This window comes from Sarcophilus harrisii, chromosome 6 (genome assembly GCF_902635505.1).
Source record: "Sarcophilus harrisii chromosome 6, mSarHar1.11, whole genome shotgun sequence".
Classification (NCBI taxonomy): domain Eukaryota; kingdom Metazoa; phylum Chordata; class Mammalia; order Dasyuromorphia; family Dasyuridae; genus Sarcophilus; species Sarcophilus harrisii.
This window is the reverse complement of record NC_045431.1, coordinates 15,210,708-15,232,191: the sequence shown is the minus strand read 5'-3', so window position 1 is coordinate 15,232,191 and position 21,484 is coordinate 15,210,708. Positions and strand designations below refer to the sequence as shown.

The following is a 21,484-nucleotide window of genomic DNA, read 5'->3' as shown; positions in this document are numbered from 1 at the left end:
AGTGTATTCTTCCTCTTGAGTTGATGATTAAAATTCCAAATCTGTTCCTCTTCCAGGACTTCCATGCCTTTCCTCTCACCAACCACTATCTGAACTCTGTCCCTCTTCCCCAATCCCAGTGTCTGTTGAAATCCTTAATTTTCTTATTCTACTGCAGGTGCCATTACCTGCACCATACATTTTCATGATCTATATTTGGCCACTGGACCCAGATGTCTCTGGAGGAGAAAGACAATCACAGCCCTTCCTCACTTAAATCCAATTCACTTTGATCAACTATGATGGACGTGGCTCTTTTCAACAATAAGGTGAATCACGCCAATTCCAATAGACTTATGATGGAGAGAGCCATCTGCATCCCGAGGAAGGACTATGGGAACTGAGTGTGGATCACACATAGGATTTTCACCTTTTTTGTCGTTTGCTTTTTTTCTGTCTGATCTAATTTTTCTTGTGCAGCATGATAAATGTGGAAATATGTTTAGAAAAATTATTGCTTGCTATTTATGTGAGGGGAACAGGAAGGGAGAAAAAATTTGGAATGAGATTTTTAAGGATGAATGTTGAAAACTATCTTTGCATGAATTTTGAAAGCAAAAATCTATTATTAAAAAAAAATATCCAGTTCACTTGCGTGTCATACTATCAACCCTGAGGTCATGGTCCTCTTTGAGAACAGAGCAACTTTTTCCAGGGCCCCCATTCAAAAATGATCTTTTTCCCCTATGTCTTCAGAGTTCATTTTATTTTTTATTGAGAACGTCCATGCAATTTCTGTTATAGGTATTTCTGTTCCTTCTAATCTTTCCCTTTAGAAAGTAAACTACTTGTGGGAAGGAGCCAGGACCTTGCAAAGGGCCTTGCAAATTAAGAGCCTAATAAAATATTAGTTGACCTGAATTCTATGCCTCAGAAGTCACAATGAGTTTTCTTTTTATGCTGCAGAAAGAAGTTATTCATTACCAAGAAGCACTCAGATAAAACCCATCATACCTCAAGACTGTATTTGCCTAAATTGCAAATTTTTTTTTTTTTGACACTTGTGGCAAATGTTATAATAGCACTTCTAAAGCAATCCTGATTTGGACTGGAGAGCAGGGTTAATTCCCTTCCAAGTTAATAACGTTCGCCTAAAAGACCAGCCCAAGGCAATCAGTAACAAAACCAGGATTAACATTTAGATAACCCAATTTCAAGCTCAAACTTTAAGCAGTGTCTTTTTAAGTCCCCAGAAATACCTTTGCTGGTTTGTCTCAATCCCAGGGATAAAGGGGAGTTTTCCCCACATTTTCTCAACTGCTGCATTGCATTAGCTAATTTCTATTCAAGCAATTTATTTTTTTCTCATGGAATAAACATTTCCTAATGGACTCTTGAAAGTTTGTAATAAATTATGAATCTCTAATCTCAAAACATTTGAAAACATTTTTTTCTTGGACTTTAACATGCTGTTTTCATTTAGTAGAAGAAAAACCAAGGCACTGAGACGATGAAAGCCGAGATGATAAAAGATTTAGCTGTGACCTTGAAGAAACCACTATTTCCGCTGTAAACAAGGACCCCTGTGTAGTTTCTAAATTCCCAGACAAACCTTATCAAACACAATATGTTCATTAATTCCAGTCATCTTGTTCTAATTTGGTGATCTCCAGATATAGTGTACTATGGAATCCTCATAAACACATCTCCTGCCATGAGCTACAGGGGCACTGGCTGGACTTGATTTGTTTTTTCCCTGTGCAGTAGGAACTGAAGCCAATAGGCCACAAAAGCAAGAATCGTATCTCCAGAAGTATCTTCAAAAGAGGCAAAGAATTGTTATCTTTCCAATTGGATATAAAAGTGGAGCCCTAAAGCAGTGGAGGAGACCCTCCAGGTGACCTTCAGCTGGATTTCGTCTGGATCGTTGCTGTTAAAACACAAAGAAAATTTCACCTGAAGTCAGATGTTCTAGTAATCTCATTCAGAATAAAGCTTCAGAATTTAGGTTTGAAGATTAGAACAGATGGAAAATCGAGTAATGGTTAATCAGTTAATCAACTTTTCAAAGGACAACGGTAATAAAATCCCGAATGTTGGAAGCCAAGATGTTAAGTGTGGAGGACACAAGAACAAAAAAAGAGAGGAGGAAATGGGGGCCACTCTAAATGGTCATAAGGCATATGAAAAACTGGAATGATTATAAACAGATAAGAGATTTGGGAGTTTGTAAAATTGGAAATGGAACACTCTTGGGGAAGATGAGGTAAAAGGTGTGACCATCATATGACACTCTGAGATGGGAGGAAGACTAAGTGTTGGAATGGAGCAGATTGAGTAAGTGGGAATTTAGGGTATTTGAGGGATCATCAATGCTTTCTCCTCATATTCTCTTTCTTTTCCCCATTTCTCCTCTCCCCCCTTTTTAACTGGTAATAATAATGACAATTATTTCTATAGCATTTTATTTTATATAGTAAGTATTTAGGGAGTATTTTTCACACAATCACTATAAGATTTTCAATATTATCTCATTTGGTACTTATGATTTTATGACATCAATGCTATATATATTATTGTCACCATTTTACATTTCTTAAATAATATTTAAAATTCTCTATTCTTTTAAAAAATAAAATTGGTATTTTTTTCATTGACTTAATTTCCCTCTGTATTCTGTCAACCTTTCTCTGAAAGTCATCCTTTATTGGGTAGCTAGGTGACACAATGGCTTGGGAGTCAGGCAATCTGAGTTCAAATTTGTCTTTAGATACTTTCTGGCTATGTTACCCTGGTTGAGTCGCTTAATCATAGTCTGCCTCTCTTCTGAGATTGTATTTGTAAAGTGCTTTGCAAACTTTAAAATGTAATATAAATGTTAACTATTATTATCAGCTACATAACAAAGAATTTAAATTTAATTATTTAATAATTTAAAAATCAGGTGAATTAAATATGTTTGCAAGGAAGAAGAATAAGTATAAATTAGTTCCTTTCTGTAGTTCAAGATATTAAGATATAGAAACTTATGTCCTTCAGTGGAACATGTCCCAGATGTTCACCCAACTTGACACATCATTTGCTGATACAACCTCTCAGTTGATGTATACAAAGTCTGAAAGATCTTAGTGCAATTTTTAGGGCACCCTGATTACGGGCAGGAAGCTTTAGAACCCCCAAAAGCTCTCCAGCCTTGCCCTAAAGATATATGCATCCGGCAAATCAGGATTTTGGACTAGCTAATCTTTAAAATCTTATTTAGCTCCAGATCTCTGATCTATGACCAATGGACTAGCTAAGTAGATGCAGAAATTATCCCCCTTGTGATTTTTTTCTGAATCAGATGGCAAACACTAAGGCAACAAGTTTATAGTTTACCCAGCCCAAATAACAGGATTTTAGTTTTGGAAGAAACGTCACAGATCATTAGTCCAATCCTCACAAGTCCAACCCTAATCCCCTTCAGAATAACCCTGAAAGGCCATGAGTAATTCAGACTCATTTGAACACCCTTAGGAACTGGCTAAATTCTGTGATAGGTCCTCCAAGAAACCTTTTCCATTACCTCTAGCTGTTAGTGTTCTCCCTCCTCCAATTTACTTGCCCACAGCCATTTGCATGGCTCTGTATAGTACGTAAGCTCCTTTCATTTTTGTCTCTATCCCCAGCATTCTTTATAAATATTAAACTCTTATTAAATGTTTATTGCATTGGGTTGGGTTGAATGGGAACTCATTACTTTAGGAGATGGCCCATTTCATGCCCACTGAGCCCAAATCAGCTGCCCTGAATTTCTACCCATTGGTTTCAGCTTCTCCAGAGCAACTCAGATTATCTAATTTTTCTTACAAGAGACTGCTCTTCAAAGACCGAGTAAATGTAGCCCAAACTGCCTTCTCTTCTCCATGAGAAACATTCTCAGTTCCCTATGTGAAATGCTTTTGAGTCTATTTGTCAGTGAGTGACTTAACAGGGGAAGGTCAGGTGACTAATCAGTCCAGAAGCCAGGAGAGGACAACAGGGGCGTTGGCAGAAAAATAACAGAGGCTAATGATGAAGGCAACCCAGGAAAAAAGTTTACTCAGGCACCTTTTCCTGGGAGAGGGAAGGAATGGGAAAGGAGATATCTGCTTGATCTCAGGGGTCAGGAGGGATGCAGTTAAGGTCAGAGAAGAACAAAGCCAGGTACCAGAAAGAAAGTTAATCAAAGCAGGAAAAGCTGTCCAAGGAAGAGTGAATTCTGGAAATACAGAAACTCTAGAACAGAATCACAGTCGAACTGGACTGAGAAACGTGGTCAAGGACAAGACCACAGGGCTGTGGGGTGATTGGACTCCTTTTGACTAGATAGGGTCAAAAGTCACTCTAGCTACAAAGCAACCCAATAACTCCTTTTGACATAGTCATTGACCCTCAAAAGCAAACGATGAAAAACTGTCAAACTTCTGTTGGTATATTATGTCGACTGTATTCTCCTCCTGGAAAAGAAAGATGGATTCAGGATGTAGGACAAGACACCCGGGATGTCCCAAAAATCATATTCAAGCTGAAAATAACCTAATGCCTTTGGGGGACGGCCTGTATTTCTCTGGACATTGACAAGGTGGGAATTCGTTTTGCTTGTCAGTGCATATTTGTGACAAGGGGTTTAGTTTTCCTTTTCAATGAAGGAAGTGAGAGGGAAAGAAAATCAATTTTTGTTCACTGAAGAAAAATTTAAATACAAATTTAAAATAAAAAAAAAAACCTGTTGGTGTAGTTGAAAACGGTATTAGGGGGGAATGGGTTTGGATTCAGATCTCATTGAATAAATTTGAACAATTGATAATTTAGATATTTTTAAATAGTTTTAAAAAAAGAAGAAAATTTGGTGATAAAATTAGTCTTGGGTTACAAAATATTCAATCGGGAGAGTTCAGAATCATTTTAAAGGTTAGGAAACAGGCCCCAAAGTATTAAGAAACTGCTCAAAATCACACAGCTGATAAATGGCAGAAATGAGCAGGACTTGGCTATGCTGACTTTTTTTCAATCAGGTTCTGGATGTTTTCTATAGCATCACGTTATAGGTTCTGCCCTGAATTTCCAGGTAACCCAGCCCTGTGACTCAGATGTTTCGGCCATTAATATAGGAGCAATGAGACTTGTCCAGAATGCAGTGGAAAGATGCTGTCATGACAAATGAGCACTTCTAGCTATAAATTCAAAATATTAAGATGTGTAAACTCGCGTCATCCTTTTTACTACAGGTAGAATATGTTCCAGCTGTTCCCCCAATTTGACATTCCATCTGCTGTCTCCCCATAGTCCCATCAACCATTTCCCGTGCTTGGAATGCATTCTCTTCTCATTTTTGCATCTCAGAATCTCTTTCCTAAGACCGGCTCAGGTCCTACCTCTATTAAAAGCCCTTTTCTGACTGCTCGCCTGTCCAGTGGCTGGTATTCTCTCCTTCCTCAACTTCCCTTGAATTATACTTGTAAGCTCCTCATCAGAGGAGCTTCTGATCTTTTTTCAGAGTCTGGACCCATCAACCGGATGAGATGAAAGGACTTGGACCTCTGTATGAAGGGCAGCTCCTATAAGGGATTCACTTTCAGAGAGGATAGAGAGGCTTTTCTGCTGCTTCTCAGTGAATGGGTCTATAGTTGAGATAATTAGCAAGGAAGGCAAAAATGGCAAAATTCAGGAGAAACCGAGGGCCAATGTGCCCAGGCAAGCCTGAAAGGGAACTTTCTGGACCTTCAGTTCTGGCTGGTTTCTTCTGACCTTCTGGGTTTTTTTTTTTTTTAGTAGCTAGCAATCCTAAGAGTAGCTGTTTCCAGGCTGTGTGTGTCTGTATATGTGTGTGTGTGTGTCTGGGGGGGGAGAGGCGGTGTTTGATAAGGAGGAAGAAACCCTTTAAGAGTTTTCAAGAGAATAAAAGTTCATGAATTCAAGAGTTCAGCCTCGGGACTATCAGAGAAAGATGTCCTCAATTGGCTACTTGGAGAAGGAAGGGGATCAGCAACAAAGCCACTTTGGAAAGGACTAGAACCGTGCTGTAGGTTCCGGGTGCCAAGAGAATTGATCCTTATAAATCGTTCTATTGTTGTACATTTCTCTGCCAGGTGAATGGAAAATAATTGTTCAGAAATACTCCTCTGTGCTTTTATCTTCCAGCAGATTTAATGGACTCCTTGATTGCTTTCATATTTTTATTTGTTCATGGATACTATGAGTCTGTCTTTCCTTAGTCTCATCTCTAAGGAGGGCAAAATAAAAGTTGTCCTATATGGGTATAGATATAAATAAAAAGTTGTCCTATATCTAATACGCATATTGTACATTTGGGCCTGGGTGAGAGCGGGTACACTTACCCACTTTTGGAGAAACCTAATCAAAAGCTCTGGCTGGATTTCAATTTGGAGACGGGTTAACTCGGGGACTGTGGTAGGAGCAACATAGACTAAGATCCCTGCCACAAAGGCAAGGCTAATTTTTCCCTAACGGGCAATGAAACTGTCCTCAAGACTCGATTAGACCAGAGAACTAAGGTCATTCATACTGCTACCAGTCACCTATCAGTGCAAAAATTTTGATGCTGTGGGCTCCTCAGGCTGCTGACCATCTAGGACATCATGGTAAACGTCAAGAAGAGCTTTATCCAATGGGATCACCACAATATCCCTGCTAACTGTCCTTTTTGTATTATTGTTAGCTACAGTTATTTTTGTTCAGTGTAATATGGTCTCTGGATGTTTCATTTCATCCTAACTCTGAACCTGTAACAGCCTGATCAGGTCTGCCTATTCTAGTACAGATACAATAAATGTAATTATAGATTGACTCTGGGATCCATTCTTTCAACTCTCACCGATGGGTTGGGTGCTATTTCTCCCTTTAGGGTCTGAGGCTGTAGATTTTCTAAAACTAAAGTAACCGAATGCTCGTTTATTATTTCTTTCCCCAACCTCATGTCAGATTGCCAGCTAACATCTTCCCAGTATCAATAAACATCAGTTACAAAGGGATACTTGCTGAGAAAATACAGCCTCCCAAATGGGGATGTCTCCCGGAAGAGTGGGTCTGAATTCAAGTAGTTGCTACAAGCATTCGCTTCCCCAGGTTCCCTTTGGCTTAGCTGGTGGACGGGTTATTTCTTTGCTTTTGGGATGTGGGCATTGCCAGCTCGTTCCGCGTTGGGCTGAGTCAAGCAGGTTGCTCCTCAGGACCAGTTCCTCAGTCCTGCTCCACCTGGGTTAGCCCCTCTGCCAGGATGCTAAAGCTTCCTGGAGCCGCAGGTGGGACCTGAAGGCCAGGTGAACGGCAATGCAGGGTGAGCAGCCATGGAGGGGTTCCACAAGCTTCCAGAGCAGAGTTGATAATCCTCCTTGGACAGCCTCATATGGAGGCCTCCATAAATGCTTAAGGTAAAGCATATATACACGTAACATATACACGTGTGTGCTTAATGTGCACATATGTTTAACACAAAGCACACACATTTAAGGCATGTGTATATACATGTATGTGTTATATGTGTGCATGTTTGTATACAGGTATGTGAGTGTGCATTTGGACATACACACTCCCTACCTATTCCATTCTCCTTCTCCTTCCCATGTGGATTTTGTAGATGTTCTAAGAACTGGGTCCTAATTGGCCATTCGCCTTATTACTGAGGATCCTTTGTGGTCAGATTCCAGGTTCTTACCCAGGTCTGTGTGAGTCCAGAGTCCTTGGAGGACAGGACCACTGACTTATTATGTACCTGCCTCTCTTCTGCTACTACCTCGGTAGAAGCTCTTAGCGGACAAGGGCTGTGGGTCTGTTATAATCGGGGCTTTGTATCCCTAGCTTCGATCCCAAGACCTCATGGTCAAATACGTGAAAACGTTCTTCGAGTCATTTGATGAATTGTAGCTCTGGCATTCGGCTTGTTGTCCTTTTTGCCAGGTTGATGCATTGATTTGTTTGCTTAACTGTTTCTCTTTGCTATCAGATGGTTTGAAGAAGCGACAATGACATTAAAAATAACAAAAGGCATCAATAAAACGTTAAAGTCAAATTTATATTATATATAGACTCTCACTAAACACAACCGCAACTAATATATTGGTTAAATGCAATTAGGGATTCACTTTTAAGTATCGCAATTTAAAGAAAACAATTGCAGTGTTTAATAGCTTTCTAAGATTGTACGGTTCCAGAATCTGCCACTCAATAAATGTACCTGCGATGAACAAGAGCCTTTTCCTTCCTGGCTGAAATTAAATTGTAAACATCAATGAATCTTGTTAAACCAGTTGAAGCAGCTATATAATCTACCATAGATGTTTACTTTTTTTTTTCCTTCTGAGTGTTATCATCTTCTCTTTGGGAAAGGCAAAAACAGCCTTCTCAGCTAATTTCTTAAGGCCACTAAAGGCTTCGGAGGCTTTAGCATCATCTATGACCTGTGGAAGCATTGCTGCTAGATGGTCCAAAGACCCCGGGAGAAGAAAAACACACAATCCTTATTTGCAAATGCTTCACCTGCCATGTCTAATTTAAGTAATTTTATGATAGATGGAAAAACTTCAACCGGCAAATAAGTGAACAAAAATAGGAAATGCAATTGACCATAAAACCATAAACTCTTACTTTTTCTCTTTTTTTTTTTTATTAGCAGGAGGCAGTGTGGTGTAGTGGAAAGTACTGACTTTAAATCAGGTAAGACCTCTTCTGATAGGTTGTGTGACTATGGACACATCATCTAACCTTCCTGAGCTGCAACTTTCCAAGAGCAAAATGGAGATAATATCTGCAGAACTCATTTCACTGGACTGCTGTGACACTTAAATCAGATAAAGTAAATACAAACTCATGTACATTTATTAATGTCATAATATTGTTATTATGGTTTACATGTATAATAACATATGTATATAAGTAATAACACACGTTATTATGGTTTCCATAGTTTTTAGCCAGCGACAAATTTTGCTTTCTTCACTGTCCATCACTTCACATTTCCCCATGTCTCTTTGTATTCCTCATATTTTCATTTCTGCAGAAATAATATTCCATTCCATTACTATTGCATAATTTATTCAGCCATTATGCTCCCATTTGAAACATAGGTTGTAGGAGAGATGCGTTGGCATTAGAAGTTATTAGCTGGGTGATGAACTCTTTGGTTATTGTCAGTCTAAGAAGCATTTATCAAATGTCTGGTAGGTGCTAAGTGCTAGGGATCAACTCCTCTCATCCCAAACAGCCTCTTTTCTCAAGGAACTCACAATTTAATAGCAGCTCTTGAAGATTATCTGCTAAAAGAGAGTTTGGTGGAAGAAATACTCCACTGAGGAAATCACAGGATTTCCTGTGAGGAGTTTCATAGATTTAAAATTATTTAAGGGAACTGGGGTTCTTAAGTATCTTTTTTTAGGCTATAATCTGTGATGTGATATGTGTAAAAGACCTTGAGCAGTATTGTCAATCTTACTGCATTTTGCAAGATTATTCTCCAAAAAAATATTTCAAGAGTTCACAACATCAGTATTGTAAGAGAATACTTTTCTTTCTTCACATCTATGCTCATCTTAAATTTTATCATATTTAACTATCTTTGTCGATTTTATGGCTGTAAAGTAGATCCTCAAAATTGCCTAATTTACATTTTCCTGCTTACTACAATCTAATGAGCTCCAGTGTTGCATCACTATTGCCTCAGTCTCCTCAGTTCCCACGACTTACTCCTCCACTTAGCTACACTGGGAAATGATCACACCCTTGATTTAGTCATTACCTTCAGCTGTCTCACTTCCATGTTCATGAACTCTGAAATTCCCTTTCAGATCATAATCCTTTATCATTCCACCTTTCCTTATACTTCATAACTCTTTATTCAGGGATTCAGCTTCATCATGACTTCCATTTTCTCTCCTGTCATTATCCTCATTATTATTCTTGTCTCTTTTCTATCTTGAACTTTTGGGAAACCAACTTAATTTTACAATATCCTTTGAATCCCTTGTCCTTTTGTCTTAATTTCTATCTTTTTTTCCCAAATTTCAACCCCTTTTCTCTTCCCACCATTTGCCTCCTTCGCCGCTGTTCACTAGAACTGAATGAAGCTAGAAGAAATCACAAAACAAATTTAAGTGAGTCCACTTCAGATTCATGTTATCTAATCTAGAACGGCGGTACCTTCAATGGAAACAGGAAAGCTTGAAAGGTGGCTATATTTGAAGGAAACGAGTTCTATTTCGAAAATGCTGAGTTTGAAATACAGAAATACAGAATATTTATTTTGAAATGTCCAGTACACATCAGGGCAAAGACCATAGATGTGGGAGTCATATATATATGTCATAATTAAACCAGTGGGAACTATCGAACTATTAACTATCTCTATCAAAACAGAGAGAAGAGGGCCCAAGACACTCTTGGGAAACGTCCAACCCTTGGGGGAATGATCTGGATGATGAATCAACAAAAAAGCCTAAGAAGGAGCAGTTAGGCAAGAGGAGAACCAGGAAAAAATAGCATCATGAGAACCCCCGAGGCTGGTCGTCACTGTCAATGGCAGCAGATAGCTCCAGAAGGAGGAGGATTGAGAAAGGCCATCAGATCTTGTAATTAAAAGATTGTCACTAACTGGAGAGAGCAATTTAGCTGATGAAATTGGAAATCATTCTGCAGAGGGATGAGTCAGAGGAGAGGAAATAGAGCAAATATAGATGACTTTTTCTTCCTAAAATTTTGGCTGATAAAAGGATGAGAGACACAGTAAGACGAGGAGGTGGTAAGGTCTAATGAAGTCATTTTATCAGTGGGGAGACTTGAGTGTGTTGAAGGCAGTAGGGAAGGAACTGATAGATAAGGAGAAGCTGAATATTAGAAAGAAGGGGGTAATTAAAGGAGGCAATCTCAAAGAACATTGCAGAACACAGATAAAGGGCACATGGAGAGGCAGGTGGGAGATGGAATAGGCTGTGTGAGGAACAACAAGAAGGCAGGTTTGGTTGGACCAGAGAGCAGGGGAAGAGAAGCAGTATACAATAAGGGAAAGGCAGGCTGAAGCAAAGTTGTGAAGGGCTTTAAATGTCAAATGAAGGAATGTATATTTGATCCTATAGATAAGAGGAAGTCACTGGAGTTTATTGAGTAGTAGAAGAGTGACATCTGTGCTTTAGGAAAATCATTTTGGCAGCTGTGTGGAGGACAGATTGGACAGCGGGGAGATGAGGTAGGGAGATCTGTTAGGAGGTTACTGAGACGTAATGAAGATATGAACTACGGTAACGTCTCTATATGTTAAAGAGAAGGATAGATGAGAGATACTTTGGAGGTAGACCTTATGAGACTCAGCAACCGACAAGACTGAAATTAAAGGGAGAAAGAGAGTTGTTGTAATCTATATTATTAGTGGGAGGACCAATATTAATATGATCCCAGATCATGCAAGGATACTTATATTATATGGCTGGCTGTGAGGATCAAATGAAATAAGGAGTCTAGCACTCCGAAAACTTTCAAACACAACATATCAGTTATTGTTAAGTCAAACAGAAAGATGAAAGACACAAGAAGATGAAGAATTATTTAGAATGCTAGAAAAATAAGCATCTATAAACATAAGAGTGAATTAAAATGAGTTTATGAGACAATTTACTTTTTATTCAAATGGGCAATGGCTATTTTACAAATGTTTATCTGTCCCATAGCATAAAGAATTTGCAAATAAAAGCAGATAACTGAAATTTTAAATACAATTTTATGGGTCCTTAATCAATTAGAAGAGTAATAAAGAAGGGGAATGTGATTGCAGGGTTAAATTGATATTAAAAAATACAAAGTCAGGATGGATCAGGACAAGGACAATTTACAAAAATATTAAAATTATATAAATACAATGACAATACTAATTCAATATAAAGAAATATATTGGATCTAGTTAAATATTTATTAATGGCAATAATTAATTTTCCTGAATATTGTATTTAAAAAAAGATAAGAAGATTAAATAAACTGTGCGTCATTTAGAAATTTAAAAATCAGAAGATTAATAAATGGAAAACAAGCATGTAAAAAGAGATTACCGAGATCAAGAAAATTGCCAAAATTTTAAATGAAAAATAGAATGAATAAATCTTAGTTTTTAATTTAACAAACATTCAGTTTCTCTCCTTATTCTCACCCTGCTCCTGCCAAATTGACCAAAAAGAAAAAAACAAGAAACTTCTTCTTACAGATATGAATAGTTAAGGAAGACAAATTTCCTGAATTTTAAAAACTGAATTAAAATCGAAATAAAATTTAATTAATTAATTAAATATTAATTTAAAAATTCATCCAGTTCATTGCAGCTGCTTGGTGACATCAAGACTTTCACAGATAGGATAGGCTGGTTGGTGAGGTAAGAAGCAATAAGCCTGTTACAGATGAGTTTTAGTTCACGCAAAGAGAATCTTGAGGTCTAATTGTGAAACCAGGAGGTGAACAAAGATAATCAATGATAACCAAAGGCACAGACAATCAAAGATAAACCTGGGGGGCGGGGGGAGGCAGTTAAAGATTCACAAGAAGGAAAGGGGCCATCAGGAATAAATCCAAGGAGCCTGCTGCATCACTGGGCACCCCGATCCTCAGCCTATACCAGGAAGAGGAAAAGAACAAGGGCCATTGCTGGCACATTTGTGTTAGGCCATGATGTCATCCCACTTTTAATAGTGGCTGGGAGCCCTGGTCCTTCATCCCCTGAACATCAGGGAAGCTGAAAATCCTGGGAGATCCACCTACAAGGACACTGTGGGCACCTATTGGATCAGCAATGAAAGGAGAGGGACCGTGATAGGGAGCAGTGGGGTCTCTCTAGGCACAGGTGATTAGTTTCCTGCTTCTGATTTCACAGGTAGAGAGATACCAGAGACCAGGCTGGGAGAATCATGTAAAAGAAGTTTCTAGCATAGAAACTTTTAGATATGGAGGGTCCCAGAAAAGGAGCAGAATATGTTTGTGCCAGTTGAAGGATTGAATATGTCTAGAGCAGACAGCCTCTCTCTGTCTCCATTTCTGTCTCTGTCTCTCTTCTCTGTCTCTGTCTCTTACTCTCTCTGTCTCTGTTTCTCTGTGTCTCAATCTCTCTCTTTTCTTTGTCTATCTCTGTCTCTTTTCTGCTTCTGTCTTTCTCTGTGTCTGTCTGTCTGTCTCTCTCTCTCTGTCTTACTCTGTCTCTGTCTCTCTCTGTCTCTGTCTCTCTGTCTCTGTCTCTGTCTCTTACTCTGTTTCTCTGTGTCTCTATCTCTCTTCTCTTCTCTGTCTCTCTTTTCTGTTTCTGTCTTTCTCTGTCTCTCTGTCTTACTCTGTTTCTCTCTGTCTCTATTTCTGTCTCTGTTTCTCTTCTCTATCTCTGTCTCTTACTCTGTCTCTGTTTCTCTGTGTCTCTATCTCTCTCTCTTCTCTGTCTCTATCTCTGTCTCTCTTCTCTGTTTCTGTCTTTCTCTGTGTCTGTCTGTCTGTCTGTCTCCCTGTCTTACTCTGTCTCTGTCTCTCTCTGTTTCTGTTTCTCTCTCACACACATAAACACACAGCTATAGATGTAAGAGACCAAAGGTTTCTTAAATTACAATGGCCTAAGTATTTATTAGTGATGTTGGGATACAGCTTTTTTGGATATTTTAAACTAAGTATCTCATGACATCTCAAAGGTATCTCAAACTCAACCCTTCTGAGATAGAATTCATTCCCCCCTCCCCCCAAGACCTTCTGGACTTCTATACTTTATATTTCCATACTCCATCCAGCCAAGGTTAAGAATTAGGAATCATGTAGACTCCCCACTCTCCTCCATCTCACACATTCATCTGACTGCTCAGTATCACTGACTCTATGTCCCCAATCTCTCTCAAGTATTCCCTTCATTCTCATGAAGTGGAGAACATTGGACCGGACTCAGGGAGAAATGAATTCAAGTTCATACACTCTTACTATGTGAGCCCTGGCAAGTCACCCAACATCTACCAACCTCAGTTTCCATATCTGTAAAGTGGGGATAATAATTAACATTATAATTAGGGTGTTTGTGATTATAAAATGAGTTACTATATGTTGGAGTCTAGCTCCTGTAGTGAGATGAAGGATGTGACTTTTACCAGGGCCAGGTGGAGAGTCTTGAATATGAATTCTTTGAAGCTTATTCACCAGAGTGACAAATATATATACTCAAATGCTCATAGACTTGATACAAAATACACTCTTTGAAGTTGCTGTAGTTTTCTCTAAGAAACAAGATCCATTGAGATGTAAATGATCTTGGTTATTTAGAGATACAAATAGTTGAGATACACATCAGGGTAAAGTTTATCATACATTGTCTCCAGTATCTTTCTCCTAAATGCCTTTAGTCTCTGAGATTGTGAGCTCTTTTTCCCATCCTAACTTCAAAGATTTGCCTTTATCCAAAAAGTCGTGTTGGCATTTTGCTTCAGTCACTAGATTATTAATTTATTATATTGACAAGCAGTCTCTGCTTTTTCAATAAGGGAGTTTTGGTGAGCCTAGTTACTGTAAGATACAAGACCTGGAATGGATTCTTACCTCCTGGCCCTCTACAAATATATATAAAATACTCTGCAAACCTTAAAGCACTTTATAAGTTCTGGTTCTTCTTATGATCGTCATTATTATTATTAATTCAGGCCCTCATCACCTCTTTCCTAGACTATTGCAATGGCTTCTCTTTTGTTTACTCATTCAATCAGTCAGTAAACATTTTATTAAGTGCATTTATGTGCTAAACTGGTGATACAAAAAGAGGGAAGACAGTCCCTTCCTTCAAGGAGCTTTCAATCCAATGCTGGAGACAACAAACAAAAATTTACAAAAAGCTATATACAGAATAAATAAGAAATAAGTGAGAGGGGTTGGGAAAGGCTTCCTGTAGACAATAGTAGAACAGGTTTGATTATGTCACTCTTCTACTCAATACAATCCTTATCATACTTGAAATCAGATACCCATTATTTTCTTTGTTACTTCAAACGCTCCATAGCTTGGCTTCCATTTGCCTTTCCAAAATTGTTCCCTTCCCATGTTTTCTGCTGCAGCTGTGAGACATTTTGTCTCTTTGTAGAGCCCATCTTTCATTTCTGTTCGGTCTTTTCCACATCTGGAACAACTGTCTGATCATCTTCATTGCTTGGAGTCCCCGGTAATCTTCAAAGCTCAGCTCAAGTTAAACTTTCTGCATGAGATTTTTCATGATCTCCCCTGCCCCAACCTTGCCCCATTATCATGTAGTTATGTTATCTGCATCTTACAAAACCTCAGGGACATATTTCCTCTTTTACAATGTAAAATTCTTAAAGATGGTACCACTTTATTTTCATTTTTGTATCCTCAATATTAGACAATTGATAAAAAAAAATCTTGATTAATTTCTCTGTTTTATCCACCCATGGTTCAACTAACAGAATCAGATGGTTTCCCAGGAATTTGTTAAGGTGATTTCCTTTACCTATTATAATAAAACATAGGATTTAGTTCTTCTTTAAATATTTGATATAACTTATCTATCCTTCCAGCTTGATTTCTTTTTCTGATTTTGACTTGTTTAGATTCTGTTTTTTATTTTGTCAATATGATTATTTCATATTCATCCATTTTACTTATTCTCCTCCCAGTTTTGTTGGCATATACTTAAGTATAGCAGTCTCTGTTCTTGTTAGCTCCATTGAGGGAATTCTGCCTTCTAACTTAGTTATATAGATTTGCTTTAAAAAAATAAAATGAATTAATGACTTCTCATTTACATTGATCTTTTAAAAAGCCATGCTTTTAAAGTTTGATAGTCTTTGTTTTTAATTTCTGATTTTTCAGAATTTTTACTTTTGTGCTTTTTAATAGTTAATGTTTATTTAAAAATAAATATATTTAATAAAATGCTTATTTAATAATTATTAATAGATAAGTATATCTTTAATAGTTATCAGCTAATTAATAATATTAATAGCTTAATATTTAATAAATTATAAATTTAACATTTAATAGATGCTTTCAATTGCATGCATAATTCCTTAGATTTCTCTCTTATGTTAATGTGAAAAATTTCTGAATGATAAATTCCTCTCCAAGGACTGTTTTAGTTATATACCTTAAACTCAGTGATATTTAATCACTGTTATTCTAATGTAATCATTTATGATTGACTAACATTACTTACAAGACTTACATTACTTAAGTCGCCATTTAAATATTTATCTTTTGTTCATTTCTCCTTACTGATAACTTTTATTGCATTATGATCTATAAAGCATGCATTTAATATTTCTACTTTTCTGCACTTGCTGGAATGTGTTTTATGTCCCAGCATATGATCAATTTTGATAAAGGAGCTGTCGAGCTAAAAAATAAAATATATTCCTTAAATGTTCCTATTAAATTAAGACCAAAGACTTAGCAAGTCTATTTCTTTCCTAGAATTGAGCTGATGTTTATAATTTGTTTAACTTTCTTAGCTTTATCTGAAATAAGGTGTGTTGAAATAAACTGAATATTCATAAATATCTGAAATCAAGGTATATTGAAGTAATCTACAATTAGTTTTACTATCTCTTACCCTTAAGTACTTAGATGCTATGTCATTTGGTATAATATATTTAATATTGACCAGTTTCCTTATTATGATGCCTTTAGCATAACATAGTTTCAATATTTGTCTTTCTTGATAGTATCTATTTTGATTGTTCCATTATCTAAACTTGGGATTGCCATTCCAGCAAGATTCATGTAAAGCAAAACAATTCTACTCCAAGCTCTTATTTAACTCTCTAGATTTTTCTTTCAAGTGTTTCTTGAAAAAAAGGATTCAGCAATTTTTTAAAATTATTTTCCATTTTGTGGATGAGATCATCACATTAACATTCAAAGCTATAATGACTAAATTTCCATCCTATTTCACTCTCCCCTCGCCTTCCCCACAATCATTTTTGTAGTCTATCTCCAGACTCAATGCTTTTCCATAGGTCTACAATAGATTTTCTTCCTCCTTCCTTCTGCCTGTAAAAGCCCCAAGTTTCCTTAGACTCAGTTTGAGAAATATCATCAACACAGCTTTTTTTTGATCTTTTCAGATTGTACTCATTTTGTAAATATGTGCATACATACATACATACATGTTATTTCTTCCATTAGACTGGAAGCTCCATGAAGTCAGGAACTGTTTCACTCTTTGACTCTTCAATGCTTAGTACAGCTCTTGCCATAATAAGCAAGTAACAATTTTTTTGGATTGAAAATTGTAATAGCTGCATTTTCTTTTGCGTAGATTTTTTTTTTTTGCATTAGACTCATAAATCCCTCTTCCCCTTGTTTAGTTTAGTCTGGTCCTGTGACCACATTATTTTAGTTCCACTGTTGTTTTTAAAACTCTGCTTGACCAAACCAGACAAAAATGTGGTTTACAATGTATTGGTCAACCTGCCATCTGGGGAAGGGGATGGGGGGAAGGAGGGGAAAAATTGGAACAAAAGGTTTTGTAATTGTCAATGCTGAAAAATTACCTATACATATATCTTGTAAATAAAAAGCTATAATAAAAAATATGGTTTATAAAGTGATCATCTCCCTGTTACCCCCACATCTCTTTGAATGGTTTTTACTTAATGGGCTCAAGGGGTTTTACTTATATCCCTTTTGGCATAGTTCCAAATTGTTCTTGGAGTGGTTGGACCAGTTCACAACTGCACCAACAATTCCATGGTGTAACCTATTATCCCACATTCTCTCCAGCATTTATCTGACATGCTAGCCAATCTGATGATAATACATTAGTATTATTTTGATTTGTATTTTTCTAATCAATAATGATTTAGAACATTTAAAAAATGTGACTATTGAGAGCTTTGATTTCTTCTGAAAACTGACTGTTCATATTATTTGACCATTGACCATTTGGGGAATGAATTTTATTTTTGTAAATTTGATTTAGTTCTCTATATAATTGAGAAATGAGGACTTTATCAGATAAACTTGCTATACATCTTCCCTTCTCTCCCCAGTTTCTTTTTCTTCTAATTTTGGCTGCATTGGTTCTGTTTGTGCAAAACAGTTTTAATATCTTGTAATCAAAATTATCCATTTTAATTCTCATGATACTCTTTTATCTCCTGTTTGGTTAGAAACTGTTCCATTATCCACAGTTCTGAAAAATACTTTTTTTCCATAGTTCCCTAATTTGCTTATATCATCCTTTATATTATGCACCTATTTTTTAAATCAAAGTTTTTTATATTCAAAATATATACATAATTTTTGATATTCGCCCCTACCCAAAACTCTGTGTTCTAATTTTTTCTTTCCCTTCCCTCTGCCCCCTCCCCCAGTTGGCAAGTGATCTAATATATGTTAAAGATGTGTGATTTCTCTATACATATTTCCACAAATATGTTGCACATGAATAATCAGATCAAAAAGGAAAAAAACGATAAAACAAAATGCAAGCAAAAAACAAAAAGAGTGAAAATACTATGTTGGTGCACCTATTTTTAACTTATTCTGCTATATAGTCTGAAATATTGACCTATGTCTAGTTTCTGCTTCCAGTTTTTCCATTAGCAAATGATGAGTTATTGCCCTTAAAGCTTAGATCTTTGGTTTTATCAAACATTAGATTTTTATGGTCACTTACTACTATATATTGCATACCTAATCTATTTCTCTGAGCCGTCACTCTATTTCTTAGGTAGTACCAGATCTGATGATTTACACTTTGCAATATAGTCATTTCTATGCTTTCTAGTGTTTTTAATTGGAATGTTGCATCTTGTCAAAACCTTTTTCTACATTTATTAATATAATTATGATTTTTTTGTTTGGGTTCTTGATATAGTAAATGACACATACAGTTTTCCTGATATTGAACCAACCCTGAATTCCTGTGTAAATGCCACCTGGTTATTATGTATGATCTTTGTGATACGATGAGACTTTAAGATTCTTTAATTTCCAATTAATTTTTAATCTGTGCTTCCAGGGCCCTTTCTTGAACACTTTTATTTGCATTATGGTTTGAGAAGGGTACATTTAATATTTTTGGTATTTTTTTTGTTAGGTTATGCCTTAATTAATATATGGTCAATTTTTGTGATTGTGTCATGTGTAGCTGTGAAAGAAAAAAAAGGCATACTCCTTTCTATACTCATTTATTTTCTCCAGAAGACTGTCATTTCTAAGATTCTGTTCATTTCCCCAAATTCTTTATTTTTATGCTTAGATTTGTGTAACTTTGAGAAGGGAGACAGTTGAGATTCCTCTACTAGTATAGTTTTACTATTTCCTCCTGTAAATCATTTTTTTCCTTTTAAAAATTTGGATGCTATGTCATTTGGTCCATAGCTATTTAGTACTAATATTACTCCATTGTCTAGGGAACCTTTTAGCAAGATGCCTAGTTTTCCTTCTTATAACATTTAATTAGGTCTTTTTTTGCTTTTGTTTTATCTGGGATCATCATTGCTACCCCTGCCTTTATTCACTTTAGCTGAAACATAATAGATTTAGCTCCATTTCTTTAACCATTTGCCTCTCTTTTCAAGTGTTTCTTGTGAACAACATAATGTTGGATTCTAGTTTCTAATGTTTTTGTTTTATGGGTGAATTCATCCCATTCACATTCAGTTATGACTACTAGTTGTATAACTCTCCCTATCCTATTTTTTTCCTCTCATTTTATCATATCCCTCAAATGTTTTGCCTCTGACCACTGCCCTCCTTGAAACTATCGTCTCTTCTTTTAGCCCTCCCCCTCCTTTATTTTCTAATGAATAAGGTAAGATTTCTATATCCAATTGAGTGTATATATTCTTCCCTCTTTGAACAAATTCAGAGAGTGAGGTTCAAGTGAAGTTCCCCATCACCCACTTCTATTCCCCTTGTACTCCAGAAGCTCTTTCTTGTGTGCCCATTTTACATAAGTTAATTTTCTTTCTTCTCCCTTTCCCCCTATTTTCAGGGCATTCTTTTCTCATCTATCCGTTTTTTTTTTTTTAATTTAATAGCCTTTAATTTACAGGATATATACATGGGTAACTTTACAGCATTAACAATTGCCAAACCTCTTGTTCCAATTTTTCGCCTCTTCCCCCCCCCCCCTAAATGGCAGGATGACCAGTAGATGTTAAATATATTAAAATATAACTTAGATACACAATAAGTATACATGACCAAAACATTATTTTGCTGTACAAAAAGAATCAGACTCTGAATTATTGTACAATTAGCTTGTGAAGGAAATCAAAGATGCAGGTGTGCATAAATATAGGGACTGGGAATTCAATGTAATGGTTTTTAGTCATCTCCCAGAGTTCTTTTTCTGGGTATAGCTAGTTCAGTTCATTACTGCTCCATTAGAAATGATTTGGTTGATCTAGATTTGCTGAGGATGGCCTGATCTATCAGGACTGGTCATCATCTAGTATTGTTGTTGAAGTATATAATGATCTCCTGGTCCTGCTCATTTCACTCAGCATCAGTTCGTGTAAGTCTCTCCAGGCCTTTCTGAAATCATCCTGTTGGTCATTTCTTACAGAACAGTAATATTCCATAATTTTCATATACCACAATTTATTCAGCCATTCTCCAACTGATGGACCTCCATTCAGTTTCCAGTTTCTAGCCACTTCAAAAAGGGCTGCCACAAACATTCGTGCACATACAGGTCCCTTTCCCTTCTTTATAATCTCTTTGGGATATAATCCCAGTAGTAACACTGCTGGATCAAAGGGTATGCACAGTTTGATAACTTTTTGAGCATAGTTCCAAACTACTCTCCAGAATGGTTGGATTCGTTCACAACTCCACCAACAATGAATCAATGTCCCAGTTTTCCCACATCCCCTCCAACAATCATCATTATTTTTTCCTGTCATCTTAGCCAATCTGACAGGTGTGTCATCTATCCATTTTTTAAGATTATTCTAACAAAATCAATTCACTCCCATTCCCCATTCTAATTATATAAAGTTCTTAAGTGTCACATGTATCATTTTCCCATGTAAAGTTTAACTTTTTTGAGACCCTAATTTCTTTTTTATAGTTACCTTTTTATGCTTGAGTCTTGTGTTTTAAAGTGAAATACTCTATTCATCTCTGTTCTATTCATCAGAAATGCTTGAAGGTCCTCTATTTCATTATATATTTTTTCCACCTAAAAGTTTACACTCAGTTTTGCTGGATAGATTATTTTTGTTCATAATCCTAACTTCTTTGCGTTCTGCAACATCACATTCCAAACCATCTTCTTCTTTAAATAGTAGCTGATAAATCTTGTGATATGCTGCCTGGCTACATTCATAAATCTGATTCTTGAAATATTTTCTTTGATCTGGTAGCTCTGGAATTTGACTATTTCTGGAAGTTTTCCTTTTAGGGTCTCCTATAGTTGGCAGACTCAATTTCTATTTTACCTTTCAGTTCTAGGGTTATAACAGCAATTTTAAAAAATAATTTCTTGAAATATAATGCTCAAGCTCTTTCTTTG

At 36.5% G+C, this 21,484-nt stretch overlaps 1 protein-coding gene across 1 annotated transcript in view; it reads right to left on the bottom strand.

Annotated features, from left to right (window-relative positions):
* Positions 1-1,433: 1,433 nt before the first annotated feature.
* Positions 1,434-21,484, bottom strand: part of PI4K2B (phosphatidylinositol 4-kinase type 2 beta) — a 100,936-nt gene continuing 80,885 nt past the window's right edge. Inside the window, exon 10 of the mRNA XM_031943059.1 lies at positions 1,434-1,909. Within this exon, the coding sequence (XP_031798919.1) occupies positions 1,799-1,909 (111 nt within the window). The 3' untranslated portion in view covers positions 1,434-1,798. The remainder of the gene's footprint in view (positions 1,910-21,484) is intronic.